Below are 20,993 nucleotides of genomic sequence, written 5' to 3' on the forward strand. Positions count from 1 at the left end.
TTTTTCATACAGGCTCAGTAGAGGAGGGGAGATTGCCCATTTTCCCCAAGTCACCCCCCCCACCGCACCTCACCCAGGAAGTGTAGTTCATCCTCAGCTTGCAGAAGACCTGGAGGAGCAGCTGGATTCATGTGGTGGTTTGACCCCGGTTGAATGCCGGGCACCCACCAAAGCTTCTTTGTCACTCCCCTCTGTAACTGGACAGAGGAGAGAAAATATAACAAAAAGTTCACGAGTCGAAACAGGGACAGAGAGAGATCATTCACAGCTGACGCTCACGGGCAATGTGAAATAGGGGAAGAGGAGGAATTTGCCAAGCAACATTGTGTGCTTTGCCAGGGAATAGGGGGAAGGTGAGGAATTTGCGCCTCGGTGTTGTGCGCTTTGCCACGGGCGGGCTGCCCGGTCGCCCGCGCGGGGCGGGCTCGGTCCCTCCCCGCCCCCGGCCGTGAGTGGCCGCGGGCCGGGCCAGGGCCGCCCGTGCCGCGTGTGCCCGCGGCGGGAGCGGCGCAGAGCCGGGCCGCGCTCCGCTCGGCGGGATGCGCAGGGCGCGGCGGAGCGGCCGCGGGCTGCTCCCGGTCCTGCTGCTGCTGCCGCTGCTCGGCGGGGCGGCGGGGCCGGGCTGCGGTGGCTCCCCCCGCCTGCTGCGCTTCTCCGGGCAGGTGCCCGAGAACAGCCCGGCGGGGACGCGGGTGCGGGGTTTGCGGGTGCCGCTGCGGAGGCTGCTGGGCCCCGGGGAGCCGGCCGGGGACTGGGCGCTGGAAGGCGACGGCGCCTCCCGCTTCTCCCTGCAGCGGCGGCCGGCCGGCGGCGGGGGGCTGCTGCTTCTCCGCACCGCCGAGCCGCTGGACCGGGAGACGCAGGCCGAGTACGGGCTCCGGCTGCGGCGGCGGGCGGGACGGTCCCCCCGGGAGGCGCTGCTGCGGGTCCGGGTCCTGGACCGGAACGACCACCGGCCGCGGCTGCCGCCGGCGAGGCCGCTGGAGGTGGACGAGCTGGTCCCGCTGGGCACGGAGGTGGCCCGGCTCCGCGCCTCGGACGGCGACGAGGGCGCCAACGCGCGCCTCACCTACCGGCCCTGGCCGCCGGGCGCCGGCAGCCGCCGGCTGTTCGTGGTGCCCCGCAGCGGGCAGGTGCTGACCGTGGGCTCGCTGCTGGGGCTGCGCCGGCTGCGCCTCTGCGTGGCGGCTCTGGACCACGGGCGGCCGCGGCCGCTGCGCAGCCCCGCGCGGTGCCTGCGCCTGGCCGTGCGCGGGCGGGCGGCGGGCGGCGCGGGGCGGCGGCGGGAGCCGCGCTCGCTGCAGCCGCCGCCCGAGCGGCCGCCGCGGCCCGGTGCCCGGCGCTACACCGCCCGCCTGCCCGCCGGGGCGCGGGCGGGCGACACCGTCTTCACCGTCCCGAGGAGCCGAGACCGGGCGGCGGGCGGGTGGTTCGAGCTGGCCTCTCCCGGTGCCACCCCCGTGGCGGTCGACAGGACGTCGGGGCGGCTCTACCTGCGGCGGGAGCTGCCAGCGGGCGGCCGGGCGGAGGTGCTGGTCAAGGTGCACCGCGGCGGCGGAGGAGGTAGCGGTCCGGGAGGGGACGGGGAGAGTGGCCGGGATGGGGTCGGTTCTCTCCGCGGTGCTGCCCCGAGTGGGTCGGGACGGCCGCAGAAGGAACGGCTGGGCATGAAGGGCTGCCTCCTTCCTGGCACGGCCGTGTCGGGCATTTGCCATTCGAGGAGATGAAGCCGCGGCGATGCTGCTCTCCGTGGGGTGCGGAGAGCCGCAGGTGCCTGCGGGAGCTCGGTGGGGGTGTGGGAATGTGCCGGCTCTTCCCCGGTACCGCCCGCAGAACTTCTGCCTACGGGCTTTGAAAGAGCAGCTGAAAATGTAGGGAATGGTGTTTTGGTTATGTTGTCTTGTAAGGAATTGTTGTCACAGTAGGCTCACTTTTGTGGGGACGGAGGTCTCTGCTCGGGGGTTGTAATGCAATTAGGACCCGGTAAAGAAAGGGCCACGGCACAATAGATAGCTTGTCTCATAGTGGGGGCAGCCAGCAGGGAGCCTCTCCTGTCGCTCTGGTCCTGCTGGAAGGAGCTGGGAAGGGGCGACGCTGTCCTGGGTGTGGGCACTTACAGACCTGCAGCTGCAGCCCACCGCGCTGGGGGATCCCGCTGCGCCGGCTCCCTGAGCCGCCCCCAGTGATGCTGGGATTCAGCCACGGCACTGGCAGAGCTGCGCACGGGAAGGGAAAGGACTCGTTACAAAATAGATGTCAACGAGCCTAGCGCAAGGAAAAGAAAAAAAAATCTGGATCAGGAATCCTAGGAGTTGGTGTGGAGAACTAAATGGAGATTATATATAATTATACCATGTCAAGAGCTCATACACTGTTGTGTATGATTTTCCTAATAAGACAGCAAAGAGAATGGTTAGACTTGATAAAGTTCTTAAACCACATTAAGCTTGAGGTGTGTTATGGTTGCAAGAGCCATCCTTTCCCTTTCCCTTTCCCTTTCCCTTTCCCTTTCCCTTTCCCTTTCCCTTTCCCCCTTTCCCTTTCCCTTTCCATTCCATTCATCTTAGAGTAAGATTTAGAGCGCATTTGTAAGTGCAGCTCAGGTCACTAATGATGTAACTGGTTATAATTTGCTTGGGTTTGTTTAGTATTGTTTGTCTTTTTTCTTCAATGCTTGCAACTAAAAGAGGGAATATTTACCAATTTACATCAATGAATTTTACAGTCAGGAAATGTGAAACATAGAGCTGAGAGGAAAACAAATGTGTTGAAGCATGCTGGGGGCTGTGATTTTTACCAGACTGCTGTGTGCAATCTGGGAGTCCAGAGCTGCCTGCCTGAGCAACTTACCTTGGCAGGAATGGGATGTGTTGTGCAAACATTTAACATTAGAAAAACTCTGCACAGTATTTCCAGCTACTAACTTTAAACAAATCACCTGATGTTTAAAGTAGAACTTCTCATTTAAGCTAAAGATGGAGCTGGAAAGGGGATGCACAGCTTGACTGTCTTGCTAATTTACAATGAAAGCAAATAACCTTGTGAACAGTGTTCAGCATATGAGTGTGTTGTCCTTTACAATCTGGTGGTGCACAGCATGTTTTTACCGCTGTCTGTGCGCTAATAATGTATTGACAACAGATGAGCCTCAGGGAGAAAGGAATTCAATGATCAAGTGGGACAAGGTCATTTAGGCACTCCTTTAAGCTACTTTGAAAATCAAAACTCTCTCATATCTTTGTACAGCAACAAACTTGGGATATTTTTCTGTCTGCTTATTTTACAACAGTATGGTGAAATGGTGAAAGGATGCAACCATCCATTTTTTTCTATCTGAAGAGATCTGGTGGACTGTCAAAAGTCAAACAGAATTGACTTTGCTCTGCTCCTCATTTCTCCTCATGTCTCTTACTAAATGTAATTAAAAATCACTCACAAAGCAATCAATATTATGGAACATGTGCCAAACTTTTAATAACCTCTTTAATTGAAAACCAAAGCTATCAGACCTTTATTAATTGCTCTCTCTTATGTAAAAGACTTTAATGGACTTAGGCATTTCACAGGTGCCCCTTCTCCAGGGAAGCATGTGTCTTAGGGTTTGAATGCATTTGCCTTTTTTTTTTTCAAGAAAAGAACAGCTTTGAAAAAAATAATCTTTAAAAAAATTAAACAGTACATCAAACAGTAACTTAGAGCACTGTTTCCTCCAACAGTGTCCCTGGGAAGACAAGGTATTTCTGTGTGCAGTTGAAATACTGAAATAAACTGAGCACAGAGTACAATAACCTTCTGAATCTTCCGAGTTGCTCAGTAGCAAACACAGCAGTGATAGGGAGGGGGCTGCCATCTGTTTTGTGGGGACCCTGTAGCAGGCACTGTGAAAACACAGCTGTTGTCCCATTGAATATACACGTGGTACGTGGACTGTGCATCGTAAAGATGTTGGTGCAAGTTCTGTGGCTTGTCTTATTTACCTACACAGTAAAGAGCAGTTTGCATCTTCTTTAGGAATCTGGCAGCCTCCATCTGTCTGTCAAAGCTTTGCTGTTCTGGGCTATGTGCAAGGATGGCTATGGATTCAATCTGGAGTTAAAACAAGAAGTTTTTCCAGATTGCTTTCTTCAATTCGTCGTTGTTTACACTTTTTGGGGCTGAAGCTGCAATGATGTCCTTGGTTCTCAGGCTGGAAAAGGACTGTTTTGTCTAACTAAACTTGTTAACACTTTATATTAAGTTCAGAGTTATACACTAAAGCAGTACAGAATCTGAAAAATATGAAAGCTAAAACCTAAGGCGTCAATACAAAGGTATGAGTTGCAGACCCAACATTTCTCATTCAGATTTTCTTTTGGGACGGTTCCCATCCTGGAAACATTGACTGCACCATTGGAACAGCGTGTGGCCAGAGCATGGAAGGGCTGGGGATGGTGAGGAAGAGTTGGAGCTCTCTTTCTCTTCCATGTCTGCCTCTGTTCATGCACACCTACAAGTACTTACACATGTTTTCACCCTTCTCATACCAACTTACACAGGGTGGGACGTGCAGTTGCTGTTTCCTCTTCTGCCCCCTCAGCTGCCCTCTCTGATGCACACTGTGTAGAAGCTTGACATTTGGGACTTTGTCTATCATGCTTCAAAAAAGCAATTTCTTACCCCTGTTCTCCAACTCTAGAAGACTTTTAGCTCTCTCTTTGGTTTGGTTTGGGGGCTTTTTTTGTGGTTTGTTTTGTTTTGTCTTTATGGTCTGGCTTTGGATTTTTTGTTTGTTTGGTTTTGGTTTTTGTTTCTTTAAACTTAAAAGCCTGTTGCAAAGGGCTTACAGAGTGCACACTGTCTTGGCTTGGAATAGTGGGACCCAGTGGAAGATGTCCATGTCCCTGCATGCAGTCACACTGCAGATGCACTCCACATGCTATCTACTGAAAACAACTATGTAAGTCACTCCATTACAGAGGGCAATTTTGTTTGACAGCTTGGCAAGACAAATCTCTTCCCCTCCCATGTGTCTGCAGTGCACTGAAGGGTTAAAGGGTCGGTGTTGGCAACCCTTTAACTCTGGGATGCCTCAAGACATCAGAAGGGGGTGAACCAGCAGGGAGTTTTAGACTGAAGTGAGTAAACATTTGCAAGGCTGTTCAGTATTCTCCTGGTTTTGGAGGTGAGATGGATATGTCATTCCCTGTTCTCTTTCAGGTGGGATAACAACTGTTTACTACTGTAAGTGAATTCCAAGGAGAAAGATCTTACATATTACTGAGGAGGCTGTAGCATAATACAGTTATAAGTACAGTGTCCTATGGTAGAATATGATCAGTGTTGAACTCTTGTGACTAACTGGAAGCAAACTGCATTTTAAGGACACATCTGTCAGATCCTGACATTCCTGTAAATACAACCTAGACTGCACATGGAAAGAATATGTGATTTGAGTCCCTTATACTTTCTTGAGAAACTTCCATCAGGATACCTACTGTGAAGGGAAACCTTTCAATCCATGTAATACAGCTTTTCTAAAAGCTAACAAGTAATTGACATATGTTGCTGGCCATGAATTCAAATCAAGATATAGCTTAGGTTTGGGGTTTTTGTCTTTTTTCTTTTTACTGGTTTGTTTTCTGTTTTTTTTTTTTTTTTTAACAGTCCCACTTCTTCCTGGCACCTTCTGCCATTTTTAGAAAATAAGTCTCACTCCAGAAAATAAGTCTCACTCCAGAAACAGAAACTTGACTTGATCAGGTATTGAGGTCACATTATATGCTGCTCTTTTTTTTTTTTTTTTTTTTTTTTTTTTCTGGGGGTGCGGGGAGTATTTCCTCCTGGTATCTGACTGATTAAATCCATCTGTGGATTTCATTAGTGTGCCTCCAAATTCAGGTACCGACAGGAAAAGCTTGCTTCACTTAACCCGTGAAACCATTTAATGGCAGGGATCACTGGATGAAAGAGCAAGCTCTGGGATGAAGGTTATTACATTACATGTCTGTAAATATCTTTGAAAAAACTTTGCTATGAAAAAAAAGTAAACATATATAATGTTCCAGAGGTAATAATTTAGTCTTAAAAATGTGTGACAAAGTCAGACATTTTGAGAAGCCTACAAAAAGCTTAAAACTGTAGAGGTAAATGTAAAGCTTATATTACAAGTATTCTTGGTAAGTTACACAAACTATTTAAAGTATAAGAAAACCTCTATCGTAACAAGTTTGAGAGAAAAGCAGTGCGAGACCTTAAAAATAGAACATTCAATCCTTTATTCTTAAGATTAGTATCTTGAATCCTTTTATACAGACTATGATTTAGTATTTCTGAGTTTTCATTACATTTCAACAGCAGGAAGGCATTTAAAAATCTGGTTTTAGACCCAGATCAAAGCTGTACCATGCCAGAAACACCCCTGCATGCTCCTGGTGCTGTCTCACTCCAGCAGCAATGTGCAGTGCGCAGCAAGGTTTGATTTTTGCTTACTGGCAGGAGCCAGCCGACCTGGGGCTGCCTCTGCACACCTGCCTTACTCATGGGAGACCCAAAATCCACTCATACCGTGTTTGCACAGGCACTCTGCTCATCATATTGGCTCCCAGTGGCAGATGTGCACAATGTCTTCTCTTTTGGGTCTATGACTGAAGTGGAATTGAACTTGTTAGTGCATCTCCGATGGGCTTGGAAAGCTGTGTCCTGCCCATTCAGCAGCTGCTGCTTCAGGGCAGGCTTTAGGGGCTCCTTGCTGCAGCCCTCGACCTTGGCTGGTGCAGAGCTCAACAGTTTGAGCACTGAAGTTTGCTGGTGGAAACTGCCCAAAATGTAAGAAAAAGTAAAGCAGAAAGTTTAAGAAAAGTCTATAAAAGCTAACATGAGGAAACAGGCTGACAGAAAAGAATTGGAATTCTGCTCCTGCCGTGAATGTTGCTGATGGAATGCCCTAAAAGCAGTGCTTGATGACAACAAAGGAGCCATTGGTTCCTATGGGTGCCTGAGAAAGCGAACCCTGTGTATGGCACAGACACTGATTTGTGAGAGAGAGGCCAAGTGCCAAGGCCATGCCTGTGGAAGAAGATCTCGTATATAAGAAAGAAATCTAGTTTAGAAATCTAGTATCTAAGGAGAAGTGGAAGGTAAACTAGTAACTTCACCTTTTCATTTCTTAGGGCAGAGCAGCACAGCCAGCAGACAGCTCCTTTGGAGGCTGCTGCTCCCAACACACCTCTCAGTGCTGCTTCACCAGAGGGGCACGTGCTGCTGGATCTGAGCTGCTGCTCACAGCTGCATCCAGGGGTGTTAAACTGGTAAAGTTAATATGGCTGCAATGGTTTTTGGCATCTTTTTGTACATATCAAACACATTTGCTGTCCTAAAATGATTGTATTTTGCTGGTGACATTAACTTTTGAAGAGTTTGGAAAGAAGTTAATAGACTCTAAGTATGGTAATAGGAACAGCTCTTACTGCACGATGCCTCAGCAAGCAACTATTTATTTTAAAAAACATTTGAGCAACCTTCAGGGAGAAGAGACTTAATTATATTAAAGGACAATTGGTGAATGCCTGTAGTTTTTCCACAGGAAGACTGCACATCAAAGCAAAGTGATTCCTAAGCAGAGTCGGAAGGAATCAGACTCTGCTACAGCCTCTCAGGAACAATTTTTTTTTTGTCCCACAAAAATACTTTAAACCTAATAAATTCCACTTTAATGAGGAAGAGCAAGTGCTATGCTGGGTAGGATGACAAGAAGACATGATTGTAGTTGTCTTACTGCACTTTGCTTCTTTGAAAAGCATAAAAATTCCCCCAAATGCTCTCTGTGTTGTTGACTCCTCATGTATCCCTACTACATTGGTGTGATCTGACTTCCTCATCAGCTGATGTGCCTCTAAATAATTATTTTTGTATAGTATTTAATAACATTTTTATTGAGGATTAGTCAGCTGTTAACATGGCAAACTGTAATAAAAACTTGTTTTATGTGGAATTCTGCCATATGGAAGCTTTGGAAATATATAGAAATTCTATAAATTGTTGTACCTCCTACCTTCTTGTGGTGCTGTGTTTGTAATTCTCCTGATTGTGTGATAAGGAGCAGCTGTTGGCAGATACAGTAGATTTGAGGCAGAAATGCTTCTCTAATTACAGGTCTGAGAGTGCATCAGAGCTTTCCTATGGAAACAGACAACACGAAATTTAAATAGATTTTAAAAACTAGAGGAGGACACCACAGGCAAGATGATGTGATAGCGGTAAAAATACGATGGATTTTGGAGTCCTGTTCCTATAACTGCCTGTGGTAGAAGATTTTCCTGTGGTATAGTCATCTGCCTGTGGAAATAATCTCTGCTGCCTGACAAATGCCATGGTTCTCAGACACCCCATGTGATGGAGGTACCCACTGTAGCTGTGCATTCACACAGAAAGTGAAAAATGGGCTGAAGATTTTTCTTTGCTGTCCATGTGTGCGGTGGCACTGGCAGCTGCCTTTTAGCTTGATGGTCCCACTGGGGGAGTCCAGAGGTAATATTGAGAAAAGCAAGACCTTGCCTCCTAAACTGGGTGAGGGTGTATTTACATAGAAAATGTGTCCCAGTGCTGGTGTATATTAAGGAATATGTAATAGATATAATGCAAAATTAGCTCTGCAGGCTGCTCTTTCAAGCTTGCTGGTTGTGGTTAACTGAGGAGAGAAAATTGAAATAGCAAAGGTTTAGCTGAGGCAGTTGGTACAGTCACATTGCCCAGAGGTGCTGTGGCTGTGGGCTCTTTGTCCCCAAGCTGCTGCAGTGGTTTGTGGACTTCCAAGGGAATAAAGAGGCTGGTTTCCATAAGTGATGGTGAGGATGTTACCTTGCCTTCAGGACACAGTACTCACTACTTGGTCCAGCATGAGTCCCGTCAGTGCCCCAGTATGTTGCAAAGGAATATGATACTCCTGGGCATTGTACCCAAACCTTGGGAGTATTTGTGAGACACCAAATTTGTTAATTAACGACGGCATCACACTCAGGAATCTCTCATCAATGTTTGAGGTGGAGCTGACCCATCATGTTCATGACAGCAGACTAGCTGGACTAAAGGTGCTCTCATACAACCTTTCTTAAAGGAGTTGGGAAAAGGATATTCACAAATCTAAGCCTTCATTTTTGAAGGGGAGATCTGTGTCGTGAAGGCTGTCCCCACTGAAAGAGCTTTTTGATGCCCCTGCACTTCTCCCAGCGGGGGTGCCCCATGCTGTAGCTGGGGCAGAGGCAGGAGCACCACAGGTGCTGCTGACTGGAGTAGTCCTCAAGACCAAGTTAAAGCTGCTTTCTCTTCTCCTTTGCCTCAGTGAATACCTTCATTTGGGGTGCTCATCTTCTGCCCAGCTGCTGATGTTCAAGCTTGTAGGAATTATTTACCACCAGATTCAAAAGCCCCTTGGGCAGGAGAAAATGGTATAGTGGACAGCATGACTGTGTAAATATTACTAATGGTGTCATTAAAATGCAGAAAAAAAAGGATTTTTGAACGTGATGATGAACTCTGGTTAAAGATCAAGTACTGCCACAAGAAATTTTGGGTTAATTTTAAATATCCCCAAGCAGATTATGCCTATGGTTCTGAAGATGTCAAGGAGGTTTTAGCATTTAGCCATCTCTTGGGTGTAGATTCCCTGCCTGTGGTTCAATAATGAGCCGAAGCTCCTGATGTCTTGCCCTCCACTAAGGACTAGTGGTGTGGACTGTCAGCACAATGAGGAGCTTTCTAGGCATCCCACCTAGGTGTTCTATTTCAGGCTGGGTACTTCAGAAACTTCTTCACATACCACACTCTCTCTTTTCAATTCAAAGGATTCTTTTTGCCTGAGGGGATGAAAATGAAACATAAACTACAATTTTTAATGCACATTTTTTAGTTTTTAATTTTCCAGCAAGAAAATTAAGTTATCAAAGAAGTGAAAGTGATACAGGCCTGTAAGAATAGCCACTTGCAGTTTCAAAACCCTTTCCAGTTCTTTATTTGCTTTCATATTATTGTCCAAGGAAGGTGTGGGTGTATGTGTTCTGATCTGCTGAAGAGTGTTTAGCTCTCCAAGACACAAACTTAGCATCTCTTCATTCCTCCCACTGTTGCACTTGATATATCCTAACATTTTTATTTAACATGCTCTTAACTGGTGATTGATTGATGACCCTTTTGTTTACGTATTTTTTAGACGTAAGCAGGAGGTAAAGCTGAAGGTGAAGCCTTGGGGATAAACCAGTATCTCCAGGAAAATCAGCACTCCTTAATATTCCCTTCCAGACTGATCTTACCAAGACTCTTTCCAATGTGTGGTGCAGAGGCCGGACTATGCTGTTGATAGTCTGGTTTCCTGATTATTTCCTTCCTTGCAGTGCATAATTCATATTGACAAAACTGGGTGAACTGCAACATCACTGGGTGATGTTGCATTTTGATTTTATAGGATGCTGTGGTTGTGTCAGGAACAAAATAAGCCACTATTGATTTCAGAGGCCTGATCTGTTAATGCCTTTGCAGCTATGAAAGTTGAAAACCCAATGCATTCCTGGGGGAAAACTATACTTTGTCAAGGCTGGTTTTGTTTCACTGACTTATTTCAAGACAGTGTGATAATTTTACACAGTATCTGATTGCCATGTGTCTGTAGCTTGTTAAAATCTTTGAGTTTCTCACACCTGGTGTGTGTGCAAAGGGGAGCGACTGGAACATAAATGTCCCTACTCATAGTGCTGCTTCTGAACAGCTCTTTCTGGATGATAGTGGAAATCAGTGGTGTTTGACTGACCTCCTGTTAGTCTCCAGTTCAACAGTGCTTTTTAAGGGTTTTGGATTTGAATTGATAAAATCTGCTCTTTGTAACTACATTTTCTTCCATTTATGCCTTGCTAGAATTAGAGCTCTGATCTATATAGATATAACCTGGACTGTTTTGTCAGCATTCTTGCATGTTGCTTCAATTTAAATTTTGTTTACTTGCATGGAGAAAATACCTTCAAGTCTGAAAATCTGAAATAAATGCTGAGGGCCTGAATGAGTGAGCCAGGTCTCAGCTGCAGAAAGATATTCCACTCTATAGCTGAAGTTTAGTACCCCTGCTGCTGTACTACAGCCCTCCAGGTTTGGCTTCATCCCGTTTTTCTTTCATGTGTGATGCTGGATGTTTCTAGACTGCCATTCATTCCCTTTCTCACTTCTTACCGTTAAGCAAACAGCAAAGATAAAACACAAAGTCCAAAGTATGTTTATGTTAGAAGTTCCTTGAAGCTGCAGGGGAATGAGTGACATGTGGACATATATGCCTCAAAAATCAATGAGATGCAAAAGCTGAAGGGCAGGGAAATTAATGTGTGATGGAAAGGATTTAACAGTCTTGCTGGTTCCATGCCCCTGCCTAGAGGCAAGTTTTGTCACAACAAAGCAATTGCCAGCAGATATTTGTCTACTCAGGTCTTAAAGATCTCAGTGGTGGATATTGTCTCACCTCTCTGGCCACTATCAAGGGCTCCATTGTCCTTATAATTAAAAACATGCCCAACAGCCAATTGCCAGTATTTTCCTTTGGAATGAGAGTTAGTTATTTTTTGGTTTTCAGGTTACAGAACAGCTGACTGACTTCATACCTTAGTCCTTATATCACTGTTTGCATGTCTCTTGCAGTCTCCTGAAAATCTCCAGGTCTTTTCACCTCTCTTCAGGGGCATTCTTTCTGGTTATGCTCTTGGCTTTTCTCTAGACACTTGCCAGCTGGTCCATGTCTTTCTTGAAATCCAGACCCTAGAACTTCAGTTCACTGGATTGCCCAGGGAGGTTTTGGATGTCCCTCCTTGGACATATTCAAAAGCCTTGTGGACGTTTCTCTGAGCAGCCAGCTCTGGGTAGCCCGGCTTGAGCAGAGCGCTTGGACCAAGTGACCTCCAGAGGTCCTGCCACCCTCACCCATCCCGTGAGTCTGTGGTCTGAGGCTCTGCTAAGTGTCACAACTTTACCAAGGTTCAGCGAGGGCTGAGCATGAGCCAGCACGTGTCCAGGTGTCCAGGAAGGCCAGCGGCACCCCGGCCTGTATCAGCAATGGTGTGGCCAGCAGGAGCAGGCAGGGATTGTCTCTCTGTGCTGGGCACTGCCGGGGCCACGCCTCGAGTGCTGTGTCCAGCTCTGGGCCCCTGCCACAAGGACACTGAGGGGCTGGAGCACATCCAGAGAAGGACAACGGAGCTGGGGAAGGGTGTGGAGCACAGGTGCTGTGAGGAGCGGCTGAGGGAGCCGGGCGTGTTTAGCCTGGAGAAAAGGAGCTCGGGGGTGACCTTACTGCTCTCTGCAGCTGCCTGAAAGGGCTGCAGCCAGGAGTGGCTCCTCTCCCCTATAACAAGTGATAACAAGAGAGGAAATGGCCCCAAGTTGTGCCAGGGAAGGGTTAAATTTGATATTTGAGAAAAAATTTCTCACAGAAAGGGTTGCCAAGCATTAGAATAGGCTGTCCAGAGAAGTGGTTGAGTCACCTTCCCTGGTGGTATTTGAAAGACATGTGGCATTTAGGGACATGGTTTCATGGAATTGTAGAATTCTTAAAGTTCGAAAAGACCTTTAAAATTATCAAGTCTGACTGTCAACCTAACACCAGCACCATGTTCACCATTAAATCATGTCCTCAAGTGCTATGTCCACATGCTTTTTCTACATTTCCAGGGATGGTGAGTCTCAGGTTTAGGTGTGAAGTTGGCAGTACCAGGTTAATGGTTGGACTTTATGATCTTAGAGTATTTTCTAACCTAAATTCATCTATGTTTCTATTTAAATACACCTTTCATAGAGAGGGAAGGTGAAGTGTTATGAAGAATTATGATTAATTCGAGCAACACAAATATTTATCCTAACATGCTGTCCTGAACTCAATGAAATTTGTTCCCTTGTCTGTCTTTTTTAAAACATAAATCTCTGTTTTACTGTTGACTTTTAGTGGGTTTTACAATACCTGCAGCAGGATTAGGACCTCATTATTGGTGGTTAACAATTGGATCACCTACATGGAGCAATATTAATATTAATTGTATAATTACAAATTTTTGAATCATACTCCAGGTTTCATTAAATGGGAAAAATACTTGACTACATATTCAATCTCTACAGAAATTAGAACTGCCTGAGTTAGACCAATAAATGAACAAAAATATCTTTAAATGCTCATGCCTACAAGTTTTCATTCCTTTACTAGCAAAATAGCACTGTCTGTAACTGGCTGAATTAGAACAGGTATTTGTCAAGCCTCCTTGGCTATAGATAAAATAGTGACTGCTCCAGCTGCTCTTATGAGTTACTACCTCATGCTGTGGGTTGTGCCTTGTTCTACACAGCAATACAGAGGGGGAAAAAATGTGAACCAATGTTCTCCTGTATGCAGTGCTGGTACATGAGAAAACCAGAAACCGTCTAATCTAAGAAGACTAAGGAAACCACATCTTAAATTATTTTAAATACTTTAAAACCACACAAAAGTTCAGTTAAGTTTTTTCCTTCCTGGAAATTATTATCTCTGGGAAATTTGTCTAGTATGTATTTTTACTGCAGGGTAAGGCTGCTTGTAACTACAGGCCTGGTGTGTCAGGAAATGCCTATCTGTGGGTAACCTTTTATTTTGTATCACATCCCTGAGACATACACTTAAAATTGTTTGGAATTTCTGGCTTACTTCTTGCCTTTGGTGCTGCTTTTGACTATGTGCTCCTGCCTTCTTCCACCCTGTGTGAAATGGCCTTCTTGAAGGCAGAGTTGAAGGGTTTCCCATATGAGACACGCATACACCTGAGTGGATGTTCATTTTGTAGTGGTGTAGCCCTTAACAGACCTGCAACCTCAGTGCAGTTTGTTGAAGTATGTGATCATATTTTAACAAGCAGAAAAACATGTTTCTCCTATTTATCTTTCTACACACCCCCCTTTCTACATTTAGTTTCTCTTTTTATTCAGCTTTATTCTCTACATTCAATAATACATTTGTTTTAATTTGAAGTCGAATCTTAAGGCCACTTCTAGAACACAAATACGCTTAGGAAAAATTCTTCAAGAAGCTTATATACACCTTTAGCGTCTGTTAGTGACTTGCTGTGAATTAAAAAGGCTTGAATATAGGTCTCCCTAGAGGTAAAAAATACTGTGATTAAATCTCTACATGCCCTTTGCAGTGGAAGCTTCCTTCTCAGTTTGTTACAGATACTAATGGATAAGATCTTAACATTAAGTTGGTGACCAAGCTGTCTAGAAATCCATGTGTCTTTTGCAGATGATGACTGGTACCTCTGCCACGTGACTCTCCTTGCCCCAGAAGAGGAGCTTCTATCCTGGGCCATGTACCCATACCCGTACCTGGCGCGTGTCGACCCCGATGCACGCAAAGGCACTCTCACCTACCAGCTCGTGGCACATTGCAGCAGCCATGAAAACACCACTGCTGGCATTACTTACACGCTCATTGCAGGTAGGGCTAGTCTGAAAAAAAAGGGGTGAAATCCTGTTTAGTTGCAGATGTTTCTTACCAAGTTCCCATTTTGTTATTTCGTGGGTAGATTTTTGCCTTGGGGAATCCTTAAAGATACAGCAAGTAGTGCTGTAACTAAAAGTTATGTGGATTGGAATCTTTCTTGTTGCCATTTTCTTTGCTTATTTTGAAATTTATGTCAGCTTTACTTTTAGCTTAAGGCTCCATATCTTACTTGTTCTTGTCTCTTTTACATGGTGAGTGAAAGATAAAGTGAGCAACTGGAAAGGTAAAAAGTATTGCATACAAGGACATAGGTGGATGAGTGGATGATGGCTTACCTTGAAATGGTGCAGGTGCAAATGCTTTTGCTGTAGGGCATGTGTCAGACCAGCTTTGTGCATGTGTTGATAGGTGGTGAAGAGCGATTCCGAGTGGATAAGGACACCGGCATGATCATGACCACTGGTCTGCCTTTGACGTGGAACAAGGAGTATGTGGTTACTGTGGAAGCCTCTGATGAGCATGGCAACAAAAGCCCCTACGCCTCCGTTTCCATCCTGGCAGGCTCCCGACCTCCGCAGTTCACTAACATGTCCTACAGCGTGTTTGTCCCTGAAAATACTCCAGCAGGAGAAAAGTAAGTTGGACTTGGTTAGGTGACTCCTCTCTGCAGTCTGAGGGGAGCTTCACAGAGCACAGCAGGGTGAAACTGTTGTGGTTTTGCGTCTTAGGGCCATGCATATGCATTTGTCTATCACACTTTAAAAATAATGTTGTGTTTTCTAAAAGAAATTGTGCCTCTTTTGAGGTTTCTCCAGTGTGACATGAGTCTCCATGTGTCACATGTAGTCTGGAACGCTGGAATTATTTTAATGCTTTTGGGGTTTTAGTGCATTGCATCATGAATTAGAACAGCCAAACTACTTGCTATGCATCTTCTGGTGATTTAAACAAATGCTTGAAAAATAGTCTTTTAATTAACCAGATCTGGAGTTGTTTGTGTCCCGTTTGACTTGTATTTAAATTTCTAGAAAGACAAGTCATTGCCAGACTCTTGAGATAACAGCACCAGTGTGAAGTACAAATAGATAAAGCTCAATATCCAAGAGGCTCTGCTGTTGCATGAAGAGTGGCTAAGCCAAGCCACAGTGGGAAGATGCTCTCAAGCTGGCTCTGGGTTTATTGTCACTGTTCAGCTGCTTAAGAGCAAAATGGGCTTTAAGGCCTCTAAGGAGCAGGTGGAACAGTGCCATAAGGCCTCTAAGGAGCAGGAACCCTCAAAATAAACTGATGACCTAGGAAAAATTGCTGGAGATGTGCCACTAATCTTTAAGAGAGACTGAATAAGGAGGAGGGAAATTTCTCTGCTTCCCAGGAGCTTTCAGTGAGATGAGCTAAAAGTGTATTATGCTGGTGAAAGACTGGTGTGAGAGGTGGAGCTTCAAAACATAAGTCACAGTAGGGAAGCAAATGTTCCTTTGATACCCTGCCAAGGTGGACAGCAGGATCTGGAAAGCCCTCTGGTCCATGGGTTTCCCATCCATGTCTAAACCTGTTTCTTTTCTAAATATACAGCTAGAGAAAAATTCAAAAGTATAGTAGGTCACTTATTTCTGAATAACTGAGAAACTGGGGGTTCACCAGTAACTGCTGTCAAGTATTTAAAAGGCTACAATAGGAAAGAAAAAGATGATTTAGCGTTAGTGGGGGTTGAAATGGGTTGTTATTTCAGCACTGCTATGTCAGTGAATAAGTTTGGTGAGAGAAGATAGATGGGCTCCCTGTCTGAATACAAAACTGAGCCAAGCATAGACAGAGAGTGAGCAAGACACCTTTCCTCATCCTATCCTCTAGGTGCTGAGGAGACTGTTTTTGTGGTTATTGTTTTGAAGCAAAGGGTTGTTCTCTCGTTCTTTGCAGAGTAGCAGTTGTTGAGGCTGTTTCTTTCCAGAGCCAGCCTCTTTCCTACACTCTGCTGATGAACCCCTCTGGGCTCTTCTGGGTGAGGCAGGAGAGCGGAGAGCTCAGCCTGACCCACCCCGTGGACTACGAGAGCGAGCACCACCTCTACCACCTCCTGCTGAAAGCCGTGGAAGCTGAGAGCATGCTCAGCAGTGTCACTGAGGTACATGAACCTCTTCACTCCTTCCCATGGGCTGCAATCCCTCGCTCCAGGAGCAGTTACACAGATGGATAGCCCAGGATACTTGTGAGGATGCTGGGTAGGGAGGAGCCTTGTAGTACAGGCAGAAATCTGGGCTCTGACCTGAGTTCACATCTGGGCTCTTTAATTACCTTTTGTTATTACTCTTTGGCTTTGCCTTCCATCTTGGGAGTGGAGGAGAAAATACTTCTCTGTGTTACAGGAGTCGTGTGAGAAAAATAGCATCAGAGGTGTAAGGATGGGACAGCAGCAAAAGCACTGATTGCCACTGCAGTGTCCAGGAAGAGGTGCTCTTTTAGCAGCATAGAAGCTAAAATCCATTCTCAATGTGTCCTTTTTCCTTAGGTTGTGGTCCATATCACCGATGAAAACGACTGTTCTCCTGAATTCCAGCGCTCCATTTACAGCAGAGACAACGTTCCGGAAACCATTCCTATTGGCACGTCTCTTCTGCAAGGTGGGGACCATCCTGTCACCTTTTCGTATCAGTCATGCTGCAGACCTGCTAGTTTATCACCTTTCCATGTTCTGGCCGTGAGGAAGTGCTGTCTTGCACTGGCACTGCCTTTGTAAGATGTGGATGGCAGCTTTCCTGGTGGTCTGTGGATGACTTTTAGGTATCCTGGAAGTAGAGCTGTGAGTGTCTTCAGGTGAGGGTCACTACTGTGCCCAAGGGGAGAGCCTGTGGTATCCAAGGGCAATAAAAGCAGCTGATAGAAAGTGGCTTCATTTCGTTTAAATGTTGTAGCTGTCTTTTAACTCATCTTGGCAATCTTTTTGTGTGCCAGAAGCAGCTGCAATTAGTTTTACTTTTCCTAATGTGTTAAGAAAAAAACTGGGCTTTTTAAAAATGGGAAGCTTGTTTTGTCAAATAGACATTAACGCTGCATAACTGACTTGAAAAGTGTTAAAGAAAAAATAATTTAGAAGCCTGTAAACTTATATTTATGGTTGTGGCTTACCAGTCATCATCCCATGTTTGCTGTTTTTAACATGGCCATGTGTCACTTGCATATAAACCCTGACTGCACAGGTGACATTTTTAGAGGCTAAAATAGTATTTTGATAAAAAATAAATGCAAAAATGACAGCTTTTGCCATTGTGGGCATGCCTGTAGCTGTTCATGGCAGTGAAAAAGGTCATGTGATAAATGCTTTTGTTAAAACTGTGGATGATGTGAATATAGGTTTCAGTTTTCAGCTGCTTTTATTTTAGCACACTCAAAGTCTGGAGCATGGAGGGTGCTCTCAGAAGGACCCTCAGCCTTCAGCTGCATCTCTGTTCCAGCAGAACAAGGCTTGGAGCTGTAGCTGACAACTCAGTCAGCTTTTGAGCCAGAGTTAGTTTGCACTAAGCTAGTTCACAACACATGCAAAGCCAGCACAGAGCTGCTTGTGGCTGGCATATGATCCTTAAAATACCCTTTGCAAGGCACACCAGTTTCCAGGATGGAATTAAATGGAGGGGAATAGAATTCCCATGGTGCTATTGGGAAGTAAGGCATGTTTTGTCATGTACAAGTAAGTGCCACATTCCCTATTTGCCAGAAAACATCTGGGGGAAAAGAAGCATATTGTTAAGCACATAGCATGTATTTCTGTGAATGCTTAAATGGCTCACTAATGACTGTAGATTAAAACCAAATTTTTCAAATCAAGTAAGTTTTTCACATGCCTTTCTAAAAACAATACTTAACCACTATATTTGACAGATTTAATTCACTGTCATTTTAGTCTTTGAGTTTTTAATATATTTTGTCTGTCAGTGCAGCAAGAGAGTCATTAACTCTAAAGCCCTTGATTTTGTAGTCTGTAACACAAACATTTATTCACAGCAGGATTTGGAGATTTTGAACAAAACCTTACAACCACTCTAAATATCCTTGTAAACAGAGATGAGTAACTATCCACAGGCAGATGCAGTTGAAATTTTTTGCAACTAAGTAGAACAGTTCTTCACCGTACTTTTGAAATCATTCTCTGCTCCTTTCCTATTTTGAGTTAATATTCTGATAGAGACAGGTTGTTTCTGCCACCCCTCTGTGGATGATGCTGCAGCTGTTTGTTGGGGTGTCCACGCACTGCAACCAGTTCTGCTTCCACAAGGCTGTGTGCTGCCACGGTGGCTGCATCTGGATCCTATTGGTAGAATAAGGAGTTTGTTTATAACAAGTGTGGGTATGATGTGAAGCCTCATTCTTAAGCTAGAAAAATTGCAAGGTAATTGGAGAGGTGAGCTTCTGCTCTTAAAAATCTCTTTTGATGCTTTGTTATGCTGGTTTGCTGCTCCTGAGCAGATGGGACACTCAGCAGACTGAATAAACATTTACTGGGGAGGAATGTTTAATCACTCTTCCTACCTTGAAGCACCAGGTAATTAAAAAGTATATAACTAGCTAGGAGCTAATTAAATTTGAACATAACATTCCTGCAAAGAGTGAGGAACCAGTTTATGACTGATAATGTTAAACAACGTGCATACTGATTGTGTGCTAATTGCCAGTGTTGACTGCTATTTGTACAAAGCATTTTGTGCAGTGCTGGGATCACAGCTGTCTTGCAAATTCACCTGACTGAGATCACTTGGGCTGGGTTAGAGCAGAGGAAAGAATTGTTTTGATTTTTCACTCCCAGCTTCCTGCTAAGTTCCCAAACTCTAGCCACAAAAAAACCAGACCAAAACAAAATCAAAACAAACAAACAATTTTTTTTCTGGATTAAACAGATTTAGGTGATGCCTGTTCTCAAAAACTAACAAACAAACAGAGCTGGCTTGGTGGGAAACATCATAACCAAACTTACTTTGCAGTATGACTATTCTGTTAAATGTATTCTCTAATAGTGCTTGCAACAGACTGCGACTCTGGCTCCAACTCTGAGATCTCTTACTTCATCCAGAGCACTGATTTTTCCATCACACGTCACGGGGTCGTCAATTCTAACCAGAGGCTGAACTTTGAGCGAGCCAACCACATGTACGAGTTCGTGGTGATCGCTGTGGATAAAGGACACCCCCCTCGGACAGGGACGGCGTCCGTGCGCATCCGAATGGCCAACGTCAACGACGAGGCTCCCGTCTTCTCCCAGGCCGTGTAAGGACCTTGAGCACCTGCTTTGCTCTTAAAAGATGCTGTTCAGACTTGTAACCTTAATAGCACTTGGCTAAATGGTCCCTTGTGGTTTTGTGCAAGTGTAAGTACCAGTGAAATTGGAGGGTAATTTCTATATATAAAGAGGCTTTAGGAGTTGGCCTTTCATTTATAGATTGTATATTAAAAAATGCATAATTTTTGATATCATATATTAACTTTATAGAGAGAGAACAAAATAAATCAAAGACCTATCTATACAGGGAATGATTATGACTGTGTTGACTCCTGGATTTCAAAGTGAATATCCATGTATAAACAGGTGACAAGTAAATGGAGTAGTTAGCAAACTACCAGTGAAACTTAATTTTAGCATCAACAGACTGTATTTTAAGCTAATTTCATGAGCCCCTGCATGTTTAAGAGTCTTTTTTCTTTCCTGTCCCTAATCAAGATAATTTCTATTCTTTCCACAATTTTGAAGTATGAACGTGTTTTAAATACAAAACATACATATATTTATTTACAAAATTAAATACTTTTTTACATTCATCTCGGTAGTATCTAATGCTTTCCATTAATATATAGGGATATAAGAAACACTGCATGATAGATATTAGTCCTTTTTTCTCAACTTTAATAGATATATGATCCTGTTTTACAGTACAACGTATTATGGTGCATATTGTTATCCTCCAAGGGATCCTTCAAAATTATGTATACCAAAAGTACAGGATTACAATCCTAAAATAAATACCAAATGTTGAACAAAGAAGACCTAAGTTATGTCTTAAACCAATTTAAGATTCTACGGTTGCATGCCCAAAGCTTTAAAAAGCCATTCATAATGAGTTCATAATCTTGCTGATGGTTAACATGGTGATGGTTATTCTGATACTTTGTGTGCTGCCATTTCTCCCTTATGTCCATCAGTTACAGGACTTTCCTTTCGGAGGATGCTGGTCCTGGCACCTTGGTGGCTACTGTTAGGGCAGAGGACCCTGATGGAGATGGGCTGGTTTATCTGATTACAGGAGGCAATGAGGAGGGCAACTTCGAGCTAGATAGCCAGAAAGGTAAGGAAAGAGGTTTTAGAACACAGTTATTTACTGTCTGATCTCTACTGACTCTGCTCCACCTGCATGTCAAGAACCAGAAGAGAGCACCATATTTATATAATCTGCAAATGGAGTTGCTTTGTATCAATGAGGACAAGTTCTTTGATATGATGGTTGTTCTTCAACTATCAGCCAAAACTTGGGATCCTGGTCTAAGG

The 20,993-nt window shown here is 44.7% G+C and overlaps 1 protein-coding gene across 1 annotated transcript in view; it reads left to right on the forward strand.

Annotated features, from left to right (window-relative positions):
- The first annotated feature begins 539 nt into the window (after positions 1-539).
- Positions 540-20,993, forward strand: part of LOC110477470 (neural-cadherin) — a 54,589-nt gene continuing 34,135 nt past the window's right edge. The window contains exons 1-7 of the mRNA XM_085572359.1: positions 540-1,563; positions 14,267-14,461; positions 14,876-15,101; positions 16,385-16,589; positions 16,974-17,085; positions 19,471-19,720; positions 20,651-20,793. Of these exons, the coding sequence (XP_085428485.1) occupies positions 540-1,563; positions 14,267-14,461; positions 14,876-15,101; positions 16,385-16,589; positions 16,974-17,085; positions 19,471-19,720; positions 20,651-20,793 (2,155 nt within the window). The remainder of the gene's footprint in view (positions 1,564-14,266; positions 14,462-14,875; positions 15,102-16,384; positions 16,590-16,973; positions 17,086-19,470; positions 19,721-20,650; positions 20,794-20,993) is intronic.

The sequence above is a fragment of the Lonchura striata genome, chromosome 2 (assembly GCF_050655825.1).
Source record: "Lonchura striata isolate lonStrDom1 chromosome 2, ASM5065582v1, whole genome shotgun sequence".
NCBI lineage: Eukaryota > Metazoa > Chordata > Aves > Passeriformes > Estrildidae > Lonchura > Lonchura striata.